Below are 23469 nucleotides of genomic sequence, written 5' to 3'. Positions count from 1 at the left end.
TTGCCTTCTATGAAGAGATGACTGACTCTGTGGATGTGGGGAAAGTAGTGGACGTGATATACCTTGACTTCAGCAAAGCTTTTGATACGGTCTCCAACAGTATTCTGCAACAGTATCAGCAAGTTAAAGTAGTATGGGTTGGATAAATGGACTATAAGATGGAGGAAAGCTGGCTAGATGTAGCATTGCCAGCAGACCAAGGGAAGTGATTATTCCCCTCTATTTGGCACTGATGAGGCCTCATTTGGAGTAGTGTGTCCAGTTTTGGGCCCCCCACTACAGAAAGGATGTGGACAAATTGGAGAGAGTGCAGCAGAGGGCAAGAAAAATGATTAGGGGGGCTGGAGCACATGACTTATGAGACGAGGCTGAGGGAACTAGGCTTGCTTGCTCTGCAGAAGAGAAGAATGAGAGGGGATTTGATAGCAGCCTTTAACTACCTGAAAGGGGGTTCCAGGAAGGATGGAGCTAGGCTGTTCTCAGTGGTGGCAGATTACAGAACGAGGAGCAATGGTCTCAAGTTGCTATGGAGGGAGGTCTAGGTTGGATATTAGGAAAAACTTTTTAACTAAGAGGGTGGTGAAGCACTGGAATGGGTTACGTAGGGAGGTGATGGAATCTCCATCCTTAGAGGTTTTTAAGGTGCGGCTTGACAAAAGCCCTGGGTGAGATGATTTAGTTGGTGTTAGTCCTACTTTGATCAGGGGATGGACTAGATGACCTTCTGGCCCCTTCCAACCCTAATCTTCTATGATAATATGTCTTTACCAGATGATCCAGCAAAGGAAACAGAAATGTTTTCCAAACATTACGTCAATATTTCAAAACAGGCATACAAAAAGTTACAGGCAAAGTCGTCTGCTTTTTGTTTAAAAGTTCTAATTCCTCTGCCTCACACACAACTTTAGAGTAGTGTGAAAGTTTCTCTTCAGGAAAACAATCTGGTTTGTATCTGCTTCTGTTGTAAACAGATGCATTGCAAAGACAGTGCTTCATACTAGAGTACATTTTTCAGCTTACACTCCCTAACTCTCATAATTTAAATAATTCTAAAGTAATTAAGTGTAGCAGCTCCTGATCTAATTGCTGGAAGACAACATGTCACAATTCCTCAAAACTATAAGTTAAAACTATTTGTCTATAGGAGAGACATCTAAGGCCTGGTCATCATGACAGAATAATGTCAGTTGACGGGATGGGGAGGGTGTCACAGTGTCTTTGTTGTGTACTGGATTGTTTTGATTAGAGGCAATGCCATACTTGAAGGACCCTCTGGTGTCAAAATGTCCACCATTGGGTCCACCAACTCATGGACCTCCTCTGCCTGTAGGCCTAAGTTTTGAGCCACCCTTCTCAAAAGTTCTTGGTGGTACATGTTGCCCATGGGGATATGGTGGTCGATGTCCCCACTTCCGCTTCATCCGGGGAGGAAGACGAGGCCCTGGGTCCAACATCAATCTCAGTGATGTCCTGGCCACTAAGGTCCTACCTGTCCAGGACCTCTCTACTGGTGTCAGAGTCTGCTTTGGTGCCAGGTTCCTCTTTGGCACTGTGCACCACACCAGCTTCCACCAACAGCACTATCTCCCTGCACCCACCGACCTTGGTGCGTGGCAGAGTTCTATGCTCCGGGATGCCAGATGCTTGGCTCTCTTCCTCTCTGAGGAAACCACATAGGGACCTCTAGACTGCAACCGTTGTGCCTGGTGGTACGCCCTCGGAGTCCAGAACGGCCACTGCTGGGGCATCTGCCATTGCATAGGCCAAGGTCCACGGGGAGTGCCTGTCCTTTATCCTCTTTGTAGAGTCACCTCCCCGACTGCGCCTACTCCACTTCGAGGTGCCAGAGTCTGCCTCCAAGTCCAATGATCTGGATTCTGATCGCGGAGACCAAGGTGGTGCCAAGCTAGATGTGATCATAGAATGTTGCAGAGGCACGGGGACCGGTGCCGAGGAGAGGGTGATCAGTGCCGATGCGCGGGTGACCAGTATCTCGGAAAGGGCGATCGATGCTAAGGCACAGGTGACTGGCACTGAGGACAGGGCGATGGGTGCCGAGGTACAGGTGAGCGGTGCAGAGGAGAGGGTGATTGGTGCCAAGGCGTAGGTGACCGGTGCCTGGATGAGGGCGATCGGCGCCATATCATTGGGGGCTTGCCTATAGATGGTGCTGCAACCTGCGGTGCCAGAGGTCTTAGGTCTAGCACCCTCTCCCCCGAGACGGGGGACTTCTGTGCTGTCATGGCAATCAGGTCCTGTGCCGCCTCGAATGTATCTGGCATGGAGGGGAGATCCAGCGCTTACACCTCGCTGTCCTTTGCTGGGGATTCCACGCTCACCGAGGTCGCAGGTGTCCTCTGCAGAGCTGCAGTTGACGGCCCCAGAGACCCTTGCTCCGAGTGCATCTGGGGTTGTGATTTTCCAACGTCCTTTCCGATAGGCCGCACGGTAGGCGAGTGTCCTCTGTTGGACCTGTGCTTCTTACAGGGCACTGGTGAATGGAAGCGGTGCACAGTATGGCAAAGTATATCTTTTCTAGATTGATGTACACAAAGAACATTAGTTCCTCTTCTGCAGCTCATGTATAGCTCATGCAGTTCAATTTCTTGGTATAATAGAGTATGAAGAAAGAGTTACGGTTTTGCTTTAAGAACAAGAGCTTGATTAAGATGGGGGTATATATCGCTCTTTATCGGTTTGAGATGGAAGTGAATGCCTTATTGAGTGTGTTACCAACCTCCAAAGTATAGGCAATGTGAAGGTTGCAAAGGGTGTTGGAGACCTAACTTCTTATTTCCTTACTTTTAAGGTTTTGGTTGCATGGAGTGTCCCCTATTATAGCCGTAACTCATTAAACACATTGGTTTGCTGTATTAATTTCCTTTTTATATGTCTTTCATCATCCATTAATGAAAATATGCCAAAGTAACTAGTTATTTGTAAAATGGGGAGGAATGAGGGAGAGTTCTGACAAGCTATTTGGAAAGACGTGCAGTGCCTATCCTGCTTTGAACAGACCAACCCCTTCTCCACATAGGCACACACCCTGAATTGTCCAAAATTCCCCACTTCCAGGAGTTTGGCTTAAAACTTGAATTGTACCCTTTAAATTAAGCTCTTCCCAAACTTGGCTGTTCCTCACATTTCCCTGCAGAACCTCCTCTATGTTAGCCATTAGTTCTCTCTGCCCCCTTACATTACCATTGGAACTAACAAAATCCACCTGTGGCTGCTTGCACGTGTCAGCAGTAAGTATTCCACATCTTTTTGCAGTGTTAAAGCATCTGAACTTAGGCTGGCTCAGCAGGGGAGCCTTGTACTCCTATGCAGTCTTTGAATCTTCTATCCTGCTACAATGTTATATTAAAGTCAAATCATCAAAATAATGGTGTAAGGATGCACCCTAACTGAAATCTCCTGCTTTGATTAGTATGTTGTTAGCTCCAGGTTATTTAAAAATAAATTACTGTTTCTGAACTTGTAACGGAACAAGAGACTGCTATTTATTTTGGAGAGTAAAGACGGTTACTTACCTTGTAACTGTTGTTCTTCGAGATGTGTTTCTCGTGTCCTTTCCATTCTAGGTGTGTGCACGCCTCCATGCATGGTTACCGGAATTTTCTACCTTTTAGCAGTACTCGTAGGGCAGGTTCCAACGCCCCCTGGAGTCCCACGCATATGCCACGGTGTATCAGGCACTGCCGGCCCTACATCTCCTCAGTTCCTTCTTGCCATCTACTCCGATAGCGGGGACGAGGGGCAGGTAACGGAAAGGACATGAACAACACATCTCGAAGAACAACAGTTACAAGATAAGTAACCGTCTTTTCTTTTTCAAGTGCTTGCTCATGTCAATTCCATTCTAAGTGATTCACAAGCAGTACTTTGGAGGTGGGCCCGGAGTTCACAGATGAGCTTGCCTGCAGCACTGCTCTGTCGAAGCTGGCGTCATCCCATGCTTGCTGGACGATGGGATAATGGGATGTGACAGTGTGCACCGATGACCAAGTGGCTGCCCTACAGATGTCCTGAACCAGTACCTGAACCAGAAAAGCCGCCAAGGAAGCTTTCACTCTGGTGGAGTGGGCTGTGATGTCACCCGGTAGAGGCACCTTTGCCTGCTCGTAACAAAACTTAATGCAGGAAGTTATCCAGGGGGAAATGCACTGAGCGGAGACAGGTTAGCCTTTCATCCTATCCAACACTGCAACAAAAAGTTGTGTAGTCTTCCGGAACGACTTAGTGTGTCCAATGTAGTAAGTTAACACCCGCCTAACGTCAAGCATGTGCCATCTCTGTTCTTTTTCCGAGCCATGAGGCTTGGGAAAGAACACTAGAAGAAATATATCCTGGTTACAATGAAATTGAGACACCACTTTGGGTAAGAAAGCAGGATGAGGCCATAACTGGACCTTGTCCTTATATAGAAGGTTTTGTATGGTAGTTCTGATAAGTGCCCTAATCTCAGAGACTCTTCTTGCTGAGGTAATTGCTACAAGAAAGGATACCTTCCAGAGTGAAAGGCTGAGATGACTGCTAGGTGAACCCTCAATGAGGCAATAACAGGCCTTGAAGTTTAAGGTGCAACAAGTAATCTAGAATAGGCTGAATCAATGAGTGCCCGGGCGGAATTTCATGGACGTTGCCCAGCAGGTGAACCATTTCCACTCGGCTAGGTATGCAGCACGAGTGGAAGGCTTCCTACTGCCCAACAGAATCTGCTGAACCTGAGACAAACAGGCCTGTTCCTCTGGATTCAGCCATGAAGTCAGATGTAGGGACTCTAAATCTGGGTGCAGCAATTGACCTGGTCCTGGGAGAGGAGATAGTGCCACCAGGGCAACTCCAGTGGGGGGGAGAGGAGGTGACTGACAAATCCAGCAGCATGCTGAACCAATGCTGGCAAGGCCATGCCGGCGTGATCAGGATAACATCCGCTCTATCCCTCTTGATTTTCAGTACGACTGTGTGCAGCAGCGAAATGGGTGGGAATGCGTACATCAGAACCCCCGTACACTGTAAGAGAAAGGCATCGGACAGTGACCCCTCTTCAAGGCCACAGAGAGAACAGAACTGGAGACATTTCTTATTCTGACTGGACGCAAACAGATCCACTTGGGAAGAACCCCACCTCTGGAAGAACATAGTAGCTACCCTCGGGTGGAGTGACCACTCTTGGCAGGGTAAGAAGGACCTGCTGAGGTGGTCTGCTGCGTTGTTCTTGATGTCCAGAAGGTGAGAGGCTATGAGGTGAAAATTGTGGCTCACTGCAAGGTTACAAAGACATACTGCCTCCTTGCAAAAGGCCGATGAGCAGGCCTCCCCTCTCCTGTTGATATAGTACATGGCAGCGGTGTTGTCTGTCAGAACCCACACTACCTTGCCCGAGATGAAGGAGAGGAACACCCCGCAAGCCAGGCGAATCGCCCATAGCTCCCTTACTTTTATGTGCATCTCTCGCTCCTCCTGCAACCAAACCCCTTGAGTACTGTGGCTGGAGCTGATATGGGCCCCTCACCCCAAATCTGAAGCATCCGACACCAATGTGATCGAGGGGGTTAGTTCCTCGAACAGCATGATCTGTAGCACTGAGGGAGGGTCCTGCCACCGTCCCAGAAAAGACAGGATGCAGGGGGGAACCATGACCACTCGGTCCAGAGAGTACCTGCTCGGGGCATACACCAAGGCCAGCCATGACTGGAACAGCCTGAGCCCTAGGCGTGGAAGCTGTACTACGTATATGCAAGCCGCCACATGGCCCAGCAGCTGCAGACAAGAATTGGCTGTTGTGATGGGGCACTCATGAAGGTGAGTAGTAATGGCTGACATGCCTTCGAAACGAGGCTGGGGCAGAAACGCCCTGGCCTGCGTGGAGTCCAGAACCGCTCCAATGAATTCTATCTGCTGCACCGGTGTTCATGTTGATTTCTATTGGCTTATTAACAGCCCCAGACAGCAACATGTGGTACATATGACGCCTAGGCTGTTTTGGACCCGAGACTGAGACCCGCCCTTGATCAGCCAGTCGTCCAGGTACGAGTAAATCTGCACATCCTGACATCTTAGGTGCGCAGCCACCATTGTCATGCACTTAGTAAACACTCTCAGGGCAGAAAAGAGGCCAAAGGGTAATGCCATAAACTGGTAGTGGGAGCAGACCATGATGGAGTGGAAAAATCATTTGTGACCAGGAAAGATCATGATATGGAAGTATGCATTGATGATGGCATACCAATCTCCTGGATCCAAGGAAGGGATGATGGAGGCTAGGGAGACCATGCGGAACTTCAGTCTCTTGAGATATTTGTTGAGACGATGCAGGTCTAGAATGGGCCGAGATCCCCTTTCACCTTGGTAATGAGGAAGTACTGGGGGTAAAATCCTTTCCCCTTCATGTCTGCCAGAACTTCCTCTATAGTTCCTAGACCGAGAAGATTCTCCACCTCTCATACGAGAAGTTGCTTGTGAGAGGGGTCCCTGAAGAGGGACGGGGAGGGAGGGTTCTGAAGAGAGGGGGAAGAAAACTGCAGGACATATCCTGCCGAGATTATGCCAAGGACCCAATGGTCCGATGTTATCTTGGCCCATTCAGACAGGAAGGGAGCAAGATGACTGAGGAATGGACAGGAAGGAGGATTCTGTCTCAAGATTGGAATGCCATCCTTGGGCACACCTTCAAAAGGATTGGTGCTGACTGTTAGAGCGCTTGGAAGGCCCTGGCTGGTGAGCTGGGCTGGAACTTGCAGTCACCCGGCGCCTCCTAGACCCCCTATCTCTGTCCCTTCTTCTATAGGGGGTAAAATGAGGAGGTTGGTATCTCTGCGAGTGCTACTAGGAGCAGAACTGACGCCTCAAGGCCTGTGGTGTATAAAGGCTCAAGGAACAAAGCATGGCCCTCGAATCCTTCAGACCGTGTAATTTGGTGTCAGTCTGGTCGGAGAAGAGAGTAGACACATGGAAGGGGAGGCCTTGAATGGACTGCTGCACCTCCTGTGACAGTCCAGAAGACTGCAGCCAAGAGCCCTAATGCATACAGCTCACCAAGGCCATGGCCCTCCCAGCTGAATCCGCCGCATCGGAAGCCACCTGCAGGGCTAGTCACTGTTCTACCATCCTCAAGGATGGTGGCAATGTCCAGTGCCTGCTCCTGGAGCAGGATCTCCCTGAAACTCTTGAGGGAGTCCCAAAGATTATAATTGTATCTACCCAGGAGCGCCTGCTGATTTGCAATACAAAACTGCAGGCTTGCTATTGAATAAATTTTCCGCCCAAAAAGGTCCAGTTTTTTGTTGTGCTTATTTTTGGGAGTTGAGCTAGACTGGCCCTGCCTATCATGCTCGTTGGCGGCCACCACCACCAGGGAATCCAGGGAGGGGGAGTGAACAAATATTCAAATCCCTTGGTGGGAACATAGCACTTTTTCTCTGCCCTTTTAGATGTTGGGGCCATGGATGATGGCGTCTGCCATAGGGTCTTCACTACTTTGAGCACCCCTTCGTGTACAGGTACGGTGACCCCAGCCTGCGCTGCCACTGCCAGCACATCAAAAAGGTTGTCCGAGACCTCCTTGATCTCCTCTGCCTCCAAACCCAAATTCGAGGCCACCCTCTTAAGGAGCTCCTGGTGGGCCCGAAAATCATCCAGGGGCACAGATGGCCCCGACGCGACTGCTTCGTCTGGGGAAGACAACAAGAACTGAGCTGGCACAGGACACGGCGGCATCCCCTCCTGTTGATGGGGAGCTACTGACGATGTCCCCTCTTAAGGGTCTGAGTCCTTCTCTGACGCCGACTTGTGAGCCCCCTCTGGGGCACCACTGGCACTGACTGCACCCCATGGGACCTATATGAGTAAGGGCCTGAGGCCACTGAAATTCCCAGCGTCCCCAATATGGCCACTGTGCCAGCCACTGGCCCGGAGGCCAACCAGGAACTGCAGGGCAGGAAACTTGCTCCGGTGTCTTTGGAGGATGGCACTGCCCCGATCAAGTGGCAGACTGCCCGTCCTCCCCGGAGGAAACTGACTCGCTGCTGGACGACCATGGGGAGGGCAGCAGCTTGCTCCTTTGTAGTGTGGCACAACAGAATGGAGGAGCAGCACTCCGACCCGAGTACCACCTCAGTGTTGGGGAGTGCAAGGACAGTGATCTCGCCCGACCGGCGCTGGGTTGTCGAAGATCCATGCCCAGAGGATGAGCGGGACCAGTGCCGCATCGAAGATCAGTGCCTTGAGACTGAAGATTTACGGTGTCGTTTGCCCCCTCTAGGCGATGGTTCTCTCACCAGTGACTGGGTTCTGCACTGTGCTGGTAGGGGCAAACTCCTCGGTACTGGGGAGCAGGAACAGCGTCGACTCCGATCCAGCGAATGCCTACTCGAGGACGAACAGGATCGGCGCCATCCGTCCAAACACAGGGCCCTCAGTGCTGGAGACCATGATCGGTGTTGTGACAACGACAGAGACAACCTCTGATGTGGTGTTCCACTGCTGAGGAATGCCCCAGAGATGGGGATTGGGATGCCCCCTCAGAGACCGGTGCCGTGATAATGACTCCCTATGCGGTGACCTGGTCCTCAGGGATGGACACCTCTGTTCAGGGGAGCAATGCAGCCATTGCGGGGGGCCCATCGTGGACTTCCTCCTGGAGATTGAAGCCTTCTCCTTTGATGGCACCAGGGGCCTAGGAAAAGGTGGCAAAGGCAGAGCCATCAGGTTCCTCGTCGCCTGGAATGCCTCTGGCATCAATGGCATCATAATCTGAAGAGGCCCCCTTCTGCATTCAGGAGTCGGAGGTGGCTCTCTTGTCGGGGTCGCACTTCTCGGCGGCAATCCCCTCTCCTGCTGACCCTCAGCCGGTTGCTCCAGTATGGGTCCCACACTCGACCACGCTTCCCTGGACTTTTTCAGTGTAGGGGAGCAATCTCTATCTGAACACTGCTTCCTCTGTTTCCTTCTTGATGGGGAAGAGGAAGAGGTCCAGTGCCATGGCGGGGCCAGTGCCAACTGGGCACTTTGTCCTGACACAGTGTTCAGCACCAAGGTAGATCATGCCGGCTCGGAGGCTGGTCTTAGTGCTGCCTCCATCATCATGGCATTCAGGCAGATTTTCCCTCTTCTTTTGGGTCTGTGGCCTGAAAGCCTTACAGATCTTGCCCTTCTCTTTCCTGTGAGCTTCCCCCTGGCACTTTAGACAACTGTCGTGGGGGTCACTAGGAGGGAAGGGCTTGCTGCAGGAGACACAGGGCTTGAAACCGGAGATGGGGACATGCCCTGCTCCCGGGCAAAGGCCCCAGTAGGGACTATTCCTAACTTAACTATCAACTATTTACAACTACTTAACTAATAAAGAACAATTAACGATAAACAAACTAGCTAACACTAGGGTACGAAAGGAACACTTGCAAAAGCAAGCAGAACAGTTCCAGCAACTGTCATGGGCAGAAAGAAGGAACTGAGGGGGCGTAGGGCTGGCGGGACTCTAGGGGGCGCTGGAGCTTGTCCTGTGGTTAAAGGGAAAATAATTCCAGTAACCATGCACAGAGGCATGCACACACCTAGAATGGAATCGATATGAGCAAGCACTCGAAGAAGAACATTTAGATGTGTGGAGTTTTTGTACACTGCAGAAAAGAGCCGAAAACTACTTTGAATGCTATTTCCTAATAGCCTCTTAGGCTTTTGGTTCGCTGAGAAACATTACTCTTATATTAGGGCCTCAACCTGAAAGGCATGGATAACCTCCAACCTCAGGATTTGTCCTTTAAATGTATGCTTAGGGAATTCTAATGTTATAAAAATATATACAGTTCTTTTAACTGGGAGATTACTGTGGATCCACATGCATATTGTACACATGGACTATGTCCTAAAATTCCATAGGTAAATATCACAGCAGCAAATAAGCAAGTGCAGCTGTCATTTGAAGGTAAAAGTATGGCCATTCTAAGTTACTTCCAAATAATTGTTCAAATTATGAAAAAAAATTCAAAAATCTTTTGTAGTGCAATACATGAGTACAAAATGTATCAAATATATCCCGATTTCTTGTAACTTAAAAGATAAATATTTTATTTAGGTCCAAAACTTACTCCACCATAGAATTCATATAAATTAGTAGAAAATGTCCCTTGCGCTCTCACAATCATTTTATTTAAATCATGATTTTAAAAAAAAAAGTAATTTTGGTGTGGCACGATATGAGAGTTCCTTCTACTGTTCAGCAGGTGACTCACTATTACCAGAACTATACACACCACTGCCAAAAATTATCTGTGCAGGTAAATGGACTGACAAAAGCAAATCACAAATTAGGTTACTCTTTCGACTTCAGAAATCTGATACATTTCCTGTACAGGATAATTTTGTGTGAGATGTCAAACAAATCTAAAAAATAAACATATCTTTTTTACATTTTATTTATTTCAGAAAACCTGCATATTTATTCTGAAACTGCTTGCATGACAATTTTTTGGCTCATTTGAAATACATTTCTCTGCTCAGTATCTTCAGTCCAGACCAGTTTCTGGCCTACATCACTGTAACAGTGACAAACAAAAGGACAAAACTAAGCTATTTCCTATCCTATACAGTGTATTTCTGTCACGAGTTAAAACTACAACTATTAGAAAGGACACTGATTTCTGACCTATCTAGAGGAAACTTTAAAAACCCAACACAACAAAAAACACACAACTACGCACACAGACACACACACCTTTTTGGTATCATATGTTAGTTGATAAAACAAGATGATGACAAGTGCATTTGTACAAGGTGGGAAAATGATGCTCTTAACATTGAAATAGAACTTGAAGATGAGGCTACAGTGGTATTAGAAAAGTGAAATATTGTATATTATTACTAAGGTTCTTTTATCCATTAAAACTGGAGATTACCTACCAAATCCTGGAACGCTTTTGAGACTGGACTTGAGGCAGATTTTTTCTAGTCTGAGGTAGCTGTATCGCAGCAGGCAGTTCCATAGGAACATCCAGTCCATTCGTGTCCGGTGGTTCATGATAATGACACTTCTTTCTCCAGGGATGAAGCCATCACCTGTTATAACCACCTTTGCACCAAACACCATCTCCAGCAAGGCCTAGAAGAAATATTTTGCTATTATGACTTTCCACTTGTAGAGGGGGGGGAGATAGGGAGGGAAGGAAGGAAGTCTGTTAAGTCCATTGACAACAGAAATAAATGTTCAATGACAAATTTTCTAATACACAACTTCACTAGAAAACAACAAGCTTTCCTTAACTGTTTTCTTATTGAAAGTCAGTCATGTTTTTACACAACAGCTGTCAGCCATTGTCCCTAATTAAAGAGATGGAATAAATAATCAGCACTTCTCAAATAGCCACTCTTGGCTGATCCAGATGTCAGATATGAATACCTTTTTTGCCTAAAAATAATTTTTTAAAATGAGTTGTGAACCCAATATTGTATTGCACTGATACTTGGGAATCAAAATGCACATTCTAAATATAGTCCAGCAGAGTCTGGAGCATTGCAGGGCAAAAATTCTCTAGCAGGAAAGGGAAAGTGCCTCATGTATCATCTGAGTGACTGACTGATTAATAATAGCACAGCATTGAAGGGCTCTAGAATGTGCCATTGTCATGGCAGAAGGGTCAACATAATAGGATGCTTCACCCTCATCCGCAAGAATGGCTAGACATGAAGACAGAAAATGAGTCTGGGAATGGGAAATCACGGTGATTAATTGATTTATGTCTGTATCCAATTGTGACCTTCACATGACATTATATCAATCGTTTTAAAGAATGTGACTCTCATTTTGAGTGTGTATGTAACTGTCCAGAGGTATCAGGGACAAGAGAGTCATCAACGATGATGGGCTTCCCAAAGAAATTCAACCTAAAATAATGGTTTTACTATAAGGAGTTTTGAGGCTTAAGGAAATTAGTTTTCCCAGTGGGATTCAGGGGTAGGGATTTCCAAGCCATACAGCTGTGTGGGACTCTGAAGTTGGTCAATTAGTCACATGACCGAGAAGATAAAAGCCTTACTTAAGGACAGGATCTGTTGAGTTTCTCTCCCTAGATTACCACCACCAGACAACAGAAGGACTGCAAGAAGCAGTGATACCTACTCATCTGACACTCAGACTGGACCTAAGGACTCACACTAAAGAGTGAACATAAATTCACTGGAGTAAGTGCATACATTTTTGTTGTTTTATCTAAAGATCTGTAACTTTTGTATGCTTTGAGAGGTAAAAGTTCATGTGGTTTTAGAAACTCCTGTGCAAAGCAAGCATTCCTTACTTTTCCAACCATATGGTCTCAATACATTAAATTATAAACCATAACATCCATGGAGGTGGAACTGTTGGGAGCAAGGGGAGAAGGAGAGAACATGCAAAAGCAACTAGGGAAGGTTGGGAGGTCAGAGCACTGTCTACAGGGCTTAGAGCAGTTCAACTGCAGAGTTCCACATCCCAAGAAAGTACCATTTTAACAAGTGATTAGAAACTGATAAACCTTGGTAGAGCTGGTTGGAACATTTTCCACTAAATGAAATTTTGCCAAAAGGACAAGTTTCTACCTTGTGTAGTAACTGGAATTCTTTAATATGTGTCTCTTTATGAGTTTGTCACTTGAGGTATGCATGCACTTCATTTGCCTTCAATCAGAGATTTTCAGTAAAAGTGTGTATTCGACGCATGCATGAATCCTACACGTCCTCCTGCCCTGTACCAAGGATATACAGGACCATGCAGGTGAACTGCCTTCTGTTTTCTCCACCACAAAGCCTGAAGATGAAAATGCAAAGCAGAAGAGAAAAAAGGTGGGTAGTGGAACACACATAGGGACACACATCTCGAAGAACTTCAGAACCTCTTTTTCTTTGAGTAGGGTCCCTACGGGTGCTCCACAAAGCCTGAAGATGAAAATGCAAAGCAGAAGAGAAAAAAGGTGGGTAGTGGAACACACATAGGGACACACATCTCGAAGAACTTCAGATACTATACAAGTTAAATAACCTCTTTTTCTTTGAGTAGGGTCCCTACGGGTGCTCCACTTGAGGTGACTCCCTAGCAACACTCTTTGAAGGAGTTAGATTATTTGGAACTTGGTCTAAGGCTGTCTGAAGGACTACAAAGCCAAAGGCAGCATCAATCAAGGCAGTGTTTCAAGGAAGTGTGAATCAAAGTCTATGCAGCAGTCTTGCATATTTCTGTAACAGACATACCCTTTAGCTGGCCCACAGATGTGAAGTACAGTATAATGGAATAAGCGATGACCTTAGGAGGCACGGTACATTAGCATCCACATAACAGGTTGGTATGCAAGCCTCTGTGTAGCCACAGAAACCCCTATAGCTCTGTCCACAACAGAAACGAACAACCTCAGAGAGGATCAAAAAGGTCTAGTCCTGTCCAGATAATAAACCAATGCTCTCCTCACATCTAAGTTAGGATAGCTTCTTGTTTTGACTGATGAGTCTTGGGGTAGAATACTAGGAGATGAATTGACTGATATGAAAATCCAAAGTAACTTTGGGTAAAAAGAATGGATGTGCTCAAACAATCTTTGAAGAAGACAGCACATCAGTCAGTCATTAAAGATCCCAGTTCTCCAACCCTACTAGCCACTAGGAATGTGGTATTCATGAAGAGATTCAGAAGCGAGCCGTCACTAATGGTTCAATGATGGGTGACTTCATAAAAACACTTACATTTAGTTTAAGTCCCAGGTGGGAGTAGGTGTCTAACATTAGAGAAGAGATTCAATAGACTCTGGTAAGTCTTGACTTTGCAGAGTGAGTCTTGTACTAGAGAAGCCTTGTACTAGAGAATGGAATGTTATGATGGCAGGTAGGTGCATTTTAAAGGAACTCAAAGAAAGTCTTGCTCTCTTCAGAAGTAAGTTTTTTTATATCTTAAAGATGTGACAGTCAACAGGAGACTAACTATGGTGATACATCCATGGTAAAGCCTTTTCCATTTCTGAAGTAAGTGTTTCTGGTATAATCTTTTGTACTGTTCAGCAGAACCTCCTGAACTTCTGTGGCGCAAGCTAGTTCTTGCTCGGAGAACCATCTAGATACCAGGCTTCAAGCCACAACGCATTCAGGTTGCAATGATGAACATTCCTTGAGTCCTGGCTAAGAAGGCAGGGGGTGAGCTGAAGATTGATGGTTGGTCGAGAGAAGAGGAGAAGGAGGTAAGGAAACCAAACCTGTCTCGGATGCAATCCAAGGTGGATGCAATCAAGGAGTCTGTCACTTTGTCCCATTTGATGTTGTATAGAACTGCGAGGATCAGCAGCCTCGGATGAAATGTGTATAAGAGATTCTTTGTCCAGGACAAGACAAAGGCATTTCATCCAGAGATTGGTGACTAAAGCCTCCCCTTGAACAAAATTGCACACACTTCTATTTGCCTGTGGCGGTGAAAAGATCGGTTTTCAGAAATCTCCAGGTAAGAAATCTGTCTGAGCACAGATTAATCTAGTTCCCACTCATGCTCTTGAGTGAAGTGCCCACTGAGGTCATCGACTATGGTGTTTTGAAGACTGAATATATAGGCTGCTAAGATCAGACTATCATGGGCTATGCACCAGTTCTGTAGTTTCATGGCCTCCATGGAGAGGGAAGAAGATCTTGCTTCCCCCTTGCTGATTTATATAATACCCTGCTGTCTGTCATCATGCAGAATGATTGTTCTTAAATCATGGATATGAGTACAGACAGGTATACCTGACAACCAAGTTCTGGAACACCGAAGTCTGAGGTGGACTCTTGGGGCCTGGATAGTATGGTCCTCAAGATGAGCTCCCCATCCAAGGAGGGATGCATTGGAAACCAGCATGAGTGGGTAGAGGGACTTGAATGGGACCCACAATTCTCTGGATTCTTCCATCCTTCAAGGGAAAGTAGAATATGACAGGGGATACAGAGCAGCTTGTTTAGACTGTCCCGGGTGGGTGTTTAAACTGACCTGAATCTGACTTGGAAGCAATGCAGATGCAGTTGAGTATGAAGCATGATGAAAGTACATGCAGAAACATGCCTGAGAAGTTGCAGGCATGATCTGGCAGTAGCTTGAGGAGTGATCTGAACTCATGTGATCAGATCTGACTGTGCAAGGAATCGGTTGTCTGGCAGTAAGCTCTGTCTGTGGTGACGTCCAGAATGGCCCCTGTAAACTCTATCCTCTGTGTCAGTGGAAAGGAGGACTTCATGAAGGTGAGCTGGAAACCAAGACTGTTTAATGAGTCATAGTACTGAATAATGCCAATTTGATGATGTAGGAACATCCCTGGAGAAGCCAATCAGCAAGGGAAAGGAAGACTATTATTCCCCACTGAGTTGTAAAGCCACCACTGCCATGAGTTTTGTGAATATCCTGGGAGTAGTGTCTAACCTGAAGGGAGGGACCAGATACTTGTAATGGTCCTTCCGCACCATGAAGTGCAGAAATTTCTTGGGATAAGGTTTTATTGTGATATGAAAATATGCATACTGTGTAGTCCCCAGGATCCAGAAATGGAATGAAGGCTGAGAGTGTCACCATCTTGACCAAGGTACAATTGGTCTCCATCTGTCCTTATTTTTGGGAACCGAGAAGTACTTGAAATAAAGCCTTCTTTCCTTGTGTTGAGTGGGAACTGGTTCTACTGCTCCTAAACAGAGATCAGATTGAACCTCTTGCTTCAAAGGGGTCCCTGAAAAGGGATGGGGAAGGAGCTATGGAGTGGAACTGAATGCAGTATCCCAAAGTTATAACCTCCAAGACCTATCTGTTGGAGGTAATCTCCTCCCCTGAGATATGAAAATGGGAGAGACCATTTCCAAAAGGTGGAAAGTTGTATGGGGGTAAGATGGTGCAACAAAAGTCTGAAATCGGCATGCTTGTGGCCCTTGACCAAAGAGTCAAAAGGAACATTTGGCTGTTGATAGCTGAATCAAAGTTCCTGCAGCAGTTGAAGATTATCCCTTTTGAAATCTGTTTTTTTTTCCTTCCCTAGGTGCTCTAACAATTTATGGAAACTGAAGAATTGAGAAGGGGGTGATCTATGAGCCACCTGAGATAAAATAAGCCTTTTTATTTGCAGGTATATATACATATATCTGGCAAGAGAAGGGTTGCTCTGGAGTCCCTTCAAAGTATGCACTGAATTATACATGGGGTCACTGAATGACTTTAGACCACTGAAAGGCACTGAAGTCACGATGCCCTGCACATTACTATAGCCATAGCAATGGAACGAGTTGCCAGATAAGCTACATCCAGAGATGATTGCAGGGTTGTTCTAGTTAAGAGCTGCCCTTCTGCAATGATGGATTGGAATTGTTCTTTCTATTCTCGTGGTAGCTGTTCTATAAAAGAACTAAACTTAGTTTAATAAATATGACTGTGTTTTGCCAGAATCAACTGAAAGTTAGCAATTTGAAATTGTAAAGTAGCAGAAGAATAACTATTGCATCCATATACTCCAGGGATTTGTGGTCTTTTCATAGCGTGTTGTCTTCAAATGGTGTTGCCTATGACACTCATTCACTGTGTCCACAACTAGAGAATTTGGTTCAGTGTGGGAAAATAAAAACTCTGAGCCCTTAGCTATGACATAATACTTTTTGTCTGGTCTTTTAGCCGTCAGGGAGCTGGAGGAACATAATACTAGTCTGCAGGAGTCTGCCAGATGGACGTGGAAGATTTTAATAGTGCTTCATTTATAGGGAAGGCAACCTATGCTGATGATGGTATCTACAAGATGTCAAGCAATTTGTGCGATGTCTCCTGCACTTCTTCTAATAGGTCTGAAGGCTGTGTGCTGCCCTCTTCATTGGATCTTGAAAGTGTTTGAAATCATCAATGTGAGATAGTGGGGAATGATCGCTTCATCCGGGGAAGAAGAAGTTGGATTTCAGACAGCCAAATGTAGGTAGTCAGCAGAACCCTGTCCAGAAATCTAGGAATCTGAAGAATCTTCCTATTCATAGTCCAGTGGAGGGACAAATGATGAAGGAGGAACCACCCGTCTTTCCGAATGAATTGGTATCACAGAGAGGTAGGCAGACTCAGTGAAAGGTGGAGTATCGGAATAATGCTGGTTCTGGTACCAGGAATCTTGAACTCAATAGAAGAGACTCAGGGTCCTCAGAAATAAGCAGATCCCTTTAGAATCTGAACTCTTGAAGTACTAGGTGAGCCAGCACGGTGACCTGGTAAGTCTCAGCCATAGAGGGATGAAATACTGAGCACTGTACTGATTGTTCAAGAATCTGCTGTAGCAATGGTCTAGGTACCAATGAAGCTGCAGAAGAAGTAGAGTATACTGAGCAGAGTGCTGAGGATTGGTAGTCTCTCATCCAAATTTCAATGGCACTGAGGGCTTCGGTACTGAGTGGTAGCCATTGTATACGTTGGAAGCAGATGAGAACTTAGATATAGAAGATTCCACAGTACTGAGACTGATTGAAGCCTCTGTGGAAGACTTTGCAGGGTGTGGGGTCATTGGTGTGGTAAACCCTGCTGTGGTCTCTCTGAGGAGAACTGGTCCCACTCCTCTTGGAGGAAGGTTTTCCAGATTTGCTTGTAGGTCTATCCCTCAAAGACCAGGAGGGTTGGAGGAGGGGGGATCAAGCAAGGCATGGAAGTTGACAGGGCACTGTGGATACTTGGTGGCTGATGTCCATGGGCAGGAACGTGTACAAGGCTGGATTTGATGCAGGATGAAGACCATGCTCCATCGTAAGGAGTCAGAACTCCTTCCTTGAGTGGCTCTTGAAGCTAGTGCAAATTTTGCACTTAGATGCTACATGCATATTCCTGAGGCAGCAGATACAGCAGGAATTCAATCATTTATGGAAAGGGTTCACAGCAAGTGAGGCAATATTTGAAACCTGGAGATGTAGATATATCCCAAAAAAGAGAATTCTTGAGAAAGGATCATGTGACCTCCTGTGAATATGTATCCATTTTGGCAAAGTTTTCATTAGATAGATTGGGCAAAGACGGTCAGTCTCACATTCTGGTGGTTAGGGCACTGGCCTGGGATTCAGAATGATCTGAGATGAAAAATGTTGCTTTGACTCAGGTAGAACAGGTCTTCCACATGCCAGCCCAGTACCCTAACCACCAGGACAAACAAGGACCCACTTCCCAAATCTAAAAGCTCAAGTTTCAATTCAAAAACAAACATTTTGTTTTAATAAAAACATTCTAAAAGTTTTGGTTTTGTTCCGGTAGGGAAATGTTTTCAGCCAAAAAAAGTGGATTTTTTTTTAAAGTAAAAAATGTTTTTCATTTTGAAATGTAGCTAATTAAAAAAATACACACACACACACACACACACACACACACACACGTTTTGAGTTGAACAAAACATTGGATTTTACCCGAAACAAAGTTTTTGCATGTTAGGTTTGGTGAGAAATAGTGAGAAAAATTCAGCTTTGGTTCAAATCAAACCAAGTTATATTTTGGTTTGGTCCCTGAACCAAAAAAATCAATTTTGTGCTCAGCTCTACTTCTACCTACACTGCATTATTACTAGATATTAAGCTGCCATTCAATCATAATTTTAATACATAAAATTATTCTAAAAATGGACAGGATTTTTTTTAGGGGAAGAAAAAATCTTAAAAGCAGCTATATCAGTCAGTATTGGAGACTGTGACAGGGTGCTGGGAGAAACCAGGCTGATTCAGCCACCTGCCGCTGGAGTCCTAACGGTGTCCGCGAGCCAGAGGTGCTGTCAGCATATGCCGATGAGGTGCTCCTCGTGCTCCAGTACCTTGACAGCCTGGTGCGGGTGGAGGCCTGCCAAGCCATCTAGTTGGCAGCCTCCTCCACCCTGGTCAACTGGGTCAAGAGCTCTGGCCTGAAGGTCAGGGCTGGGTGGTGGGTGAGCTCCCTCCCACCCATGCTTCAGGCCATCTGGTAGAGCATGCATCCGTTGCTCTATCTGGGTGTGTACCTCTCTGCCACTCATCCTTCACCACAGAATTGGGAGGATTTGGAGGGCAGGGCGGCTGAGCGGCTCCGGAGGTGGATAAGACTGCTCTGGTGCCTGCGGGGGAGGGCGCTGGTGCTTAACCAGCTGATCTTGTCCATGCTCTGGCACCGACTCAACACCCTGGTCCCTACCCTGAGTTTCCTACCCAACCTCCAGAAGACAGTTCTGAAGTTCTTCTGGCCAGGACGGCACTGGGTCTCTGTAGGGGTCCTGAGTCTCTCCCTTGAGGAAGGGAGACAGGGACTGTACTGCATCTGCAGCCACCTCCAGGCCCTACAGAAGCTCCTTTATAGCACAGGTAGTCTGGCGTGGAGCACACTGGTGCACACCTTCCTCCGTCGCCTCCGAGGGCTCTGATATGACTGGCAGCTTTTTTTTCTCCACCCAAGGGGTCTTCCACAAGACCTCTCTGAGCTGCTGGTCTCCTACCAGGACCACCTCCGGACCTGGAGGCTGGTCTCTGCAACCAGGTCCATGGCGGCTGCCGAGGGGGCAGATCTCCTCACGGAGCCCCTGCTACACAATTCCCATCTCAGTGTACAGGTGGCGGAGTCCTACTTGGTGCGCCAGAGGCTGGTCCTGGCAGGCATCACCAAGATCGGAGACTTCCTGGACTACGATCAGGGGGACTGGGTGTATCCCGAAGCACTGGGTCGGCGCTTAGGGCTCTCCACCCTTCAAACCCCCCGGCGTGTACTCCAGGAGGTGAGGTCAGCCTGGCCCTCTGCTATTCAAGCCTACCTTGAGTGGGTCCTGAAGAAGGGCGCTCCCCGCCCGCCGGTCACCCCCAGGCCCTCCGGACCTCTTCATCGGGCCCCTACCCCATGAGCCCCCCTGACTGCCTCCTCCGCACACCCCAAGCCAGCTGCGGGATCTGCAGCTGGCACGCTTCTGAGCCGCACCCACAGGCACATCTCCACACACTTGTGCTCCACACTCTCCATTTCCTCACCCTCATGTCCTGCCCTGACACCAAATGGTGGGAATTCTTACCACATATCGAGGGTGACAGACCCCGGCGGGCCAGCCTGTATTCCACCTTGGTTCCATGGCCCGCCGAGGATATCGGCTAGCAGCTCCTTCATGGAGCTGTGAGCACAGGTGTGTACCTGGTGTGGTTCACCCACCGTCCCAAAACCTGTCCCTTTTGCGGTGTGAGGGAGACCCTGGAACATATCTATCTGGAGCGTGCCAGATTGCAGCCCCTATTCTGGCTCCTGAAGAACCTCTTCCTGAGATTCTGGCTGCACTTCTCCCCACACCTACTTATCTACGCGCACCCCATCCACAGCCCCACAAAGTCGTGGGACCTCCTCGGCAACCTCCTCCTCAACATGGCCAAGATGGCCATCTACACCCTAGGAAGAAAAGCACCTCTGCGACTGTGGCGCCTACTTCCGTTCCTCTGTCCGATCACATCTCCGAGCAGAGTTCCTCTGGGCTGCATCCGCTGACTCCTTGGCTACCTTTGAGGAGCAGTGGGCACTCTCCGGGGTTCTCTGCTCAGTGTTCCCTTCCAGTTCCTTCCATTTAGCCCTTTGACCTTCACGCCCGTCCATTTTTTCATTCGTTGTCCCCCGTAATTAGTTGAGTCCAGATTCAGTTGCTCCTCCTCTTACACTGGGGGAGGGGCTTTTAGCTGCGCGCTGGCTTGTGCCCACCCACATCCTGGTACTCAAATAGTACTGGTGTCCTAATTGGAGGGAATTAGAAAAGGCTGAGTAATCCTGCACAGAGTGGGCTGATGAGGAGCAGCTGCTGGACTTGTTAGCCAGGCACTATAAAGACTCTCTGGAAGGAAGTGCAGAGGGGGGCAAACAATAAGCAAAGGGAGAAGCCACAGGGGGAGGATGAGCTTCCTTGATCAGTGGCTGGAGCAGTGAGGCCCCAGGAGCTGGTAGGCCAGACTATATATTGCTAGATGATGGTGGGTATTAAGTTGTGAATAAAGAGCACTGGTGGGAGCACAAAGCTGATGTCTGTGAGTGGCCTGTAGGCACAGAGGACCTGCGCAGCAAGGGGGTCCAGCGCAAACCTGCTACAGAGACTTGGGAGCGTTTATGGATTTCCAAACACAGAAATATTAACTGTCCTCTGCAACTGAATGGAAATTTGGTACCCAGTTTGTTGTTAGCTATTTTAAGAAATCTGGTAGACAAGCACAGGGTCAAACTTCTGACATTATTACTATCAACTGAATTTCCAACATGTCCACAAAAGATTAAACTGGCCTATACTATTCAACTGTTATTGGCATTTTATTTTATTTTTTGCCCAGCTGTTAATTTTTAGTTCCTGATTTTGTAGCATTGTAATAATCCTTGTAATGGCAGGAAGAATAAATAAACTTCAAGTTGCACATAAAACATCCCAAATACTTTAAGGCAGAAAAAATTGAAACTGATCTATATGCAAGAAATATATTAATCTTCCAAGGGTAGAAAGGGATGCATTGGAAACAGCAAAATAGTGATAGATATGTTATTTCAAAAAGACCTCCTGAGATTCTGTTTATCACCTGAAGGAAAAAAGCCTCTTCACAATTAAGGAACATCAAATAGTACATTTGTATGTGCAAATGCCCTCAGAAGACAACACAAACTGGGGAAAAGGGCACAAAAGAGCAAAAGAACTGATTTATTGTTTAAGCTCAGCTATAGCCCAGTTCAGTCTTGTCCACAGTAACTTTCAGTATTGTAACTGAATCAGGGGAAAGTGTGTTGTTACTTGGTCCCCTGACTCTTATAGCTATAATGTACATAGGGCGTAACTGAGGAGAAAGTCACTTCTGGGGCAAGGTTCCTTTTGCTGAGCTGATGTTATCTGCCTCTGTAATTTGGCTGGCGGAATTAAAATGCTTGTGTAAATCCTAAAAGAATTAAACTAAGAACAACAAAGGTCACCCTCATGTACCAAACAATGATTCTTAGGAGCCTGGGACATGGGAGCAGATTGTCTCCAAAGAGACCCTCTCTAATAAATTCTGTGGTAAAACACACCTGTTCAGTAGTACTCCACTAGTACTTTTCCAATCAGCATCACTGACTTAAGTTAATGACTATTATACTCTATGCTCTTTGATTCTCTGAGCTACTCCACCATGTCCCTTCATACAATCCTTGAGCAAATCATTTTTTTTCAAAACACAAAACAGATTAAAGAAAAAAAAGAACAGTCACATGATCAGATATCCACTTGTTGTGATTGCAGCTGCAATGCTTTGGGGGTGTGTGGGGGGGGATATAGAGGAGAGAAAAAAAGGAAAAGTGGGAATTAATCACTAAAGGATAAAAGTGCTAAAAAGGAGAGAAGCTTTAACTGAACTGTATTTTCATTGACAGTAATACTAAAAGTTTGATATGCTATATGTACAAGGGGGATATTTTCCAATACTACAAGGGAGATATTTTCCATCTTCCCATGGTACAAAGAGCGAAATCCAGGATAATACAATGAACTCTGATATAGAAGAACTTCATTTTTAGTTAAGTTGAACAAAAGTTCAAAATTGTTCCTGGACATCTGCTTAGAATGAAGTTCTTTTGGGGAATGGGGTGGAGACTTCACACTAAGGCTTTGTCTAGACTAGGATTTAAACTGTGATGTTTGCTAACATGCTAACTATGCTGTTTTAAAAGTCTGGTGTAAACAAGGCTCACTGCCTTTTATATGTGCCAATTTGGTCTAGTTAAAACCTAGGCTGGGTGCTAGGTGAGGTGTTAGAGAATCTTTAAAAAAACAACAACAACAACAAAAAAACCTTCACAAGAATCCTTTAAAAAGGAAAGTGTTAGGCAACTTAAATATAGGGATATTAACAGCTCCCCCTATAATAATTACACTCACATTGCCACTTACCACTGGGAGTGTGAGCCAGGTGGCCACAATGCGGTCAGTAATCCAGCGATACCAGGCCGGGGAGACAAACATCAAAGGTAGAAAAGGACTGAGCATGAAAATACTTCCAAAAAAACTCGCCAAGAACAGTGTAAGTAAGAAGTATATCCCTTTCCATGACACCATGGCTCTGGAAGACAAAGTGTGCATTCAGTTAGATAAACATTTGAAATTACTTTCTGCCTACTTAATCTTTAACCATCCCACACCTACAGTTTCAGCTGTATATTCTGTTTCATTTTTGTCCTAAAATATTACATAATGTTGTGGTGCACTGTTAAATAACTGCAATGTTGTACCTCAGATGTGGCAACACTTCAGTGGTAATGAGATCAACACACACAGTAATTTTTAAGGTGCACTGGGATATTAAAGGGCCGTAAAATTATATTAACTTTATATCTTCAATTATTTCCTCCATTTAAGTCTCCCCAATGCTATTTTTATTACCTAAAATTCCAAAAGAGGTTAGAAAGCCAGAATTATATTTGTCATGTAAAACATTTTGATTGATTGTCCATAACACTGCAAAAATACTAAGGTGATTTGATATGAGAGGATAGGAGAGGGAGGTCTCTGC

General features: G+C 46.2%; 1 protein-coding gene across 1 annotated transcript in view; it reads right to left on the bottom strand.

Annotated features, from left to right (window-relative positions):
- Positions 1 to 23015, bottom strand: part of LCLAT1 (lysocardiolipin acyltransferase 1) — a 101382-nt gene extending 78367 nt beyond the window's left edge. Inside the window, exons 1-2 of the mRNA XM_067564814.1 lie at positions 22851 to 23015; positions 10900 to 11098 (exon numbers count right to left, since the gene is read on the bottom strand). Coding sequence (XP_067420915.1) covers positions 10900 to 11098; positions 22851 to 23015 — 364 coding nt within the window. The remainder of the gene's footprint in view (positions 1 to 10899; positions 11099 to 22850) is intronic.
- Positions 23016 to 23469: the final 454 nt, after the last annotated feature.

Source organism: Emydura macquarii, unplaced genomic scaffold (assembly GCF_026122565.2).
Source record: "Emydura macquarii macquarii isolate MOO-44397 ecotype Brisbane River unplaced genomic scaffold, CSIRO-AGI_Emac_v2 contig_2676, whole genome shotgun sequence".
NCBI lineage: Eukaryota > Metazoa > Chordata > Testudines > Chelidae > Emydura > Emydura macquarii.
This window is presented reverse-complemented; position numbering and strand designations above follow the sequence as displayed.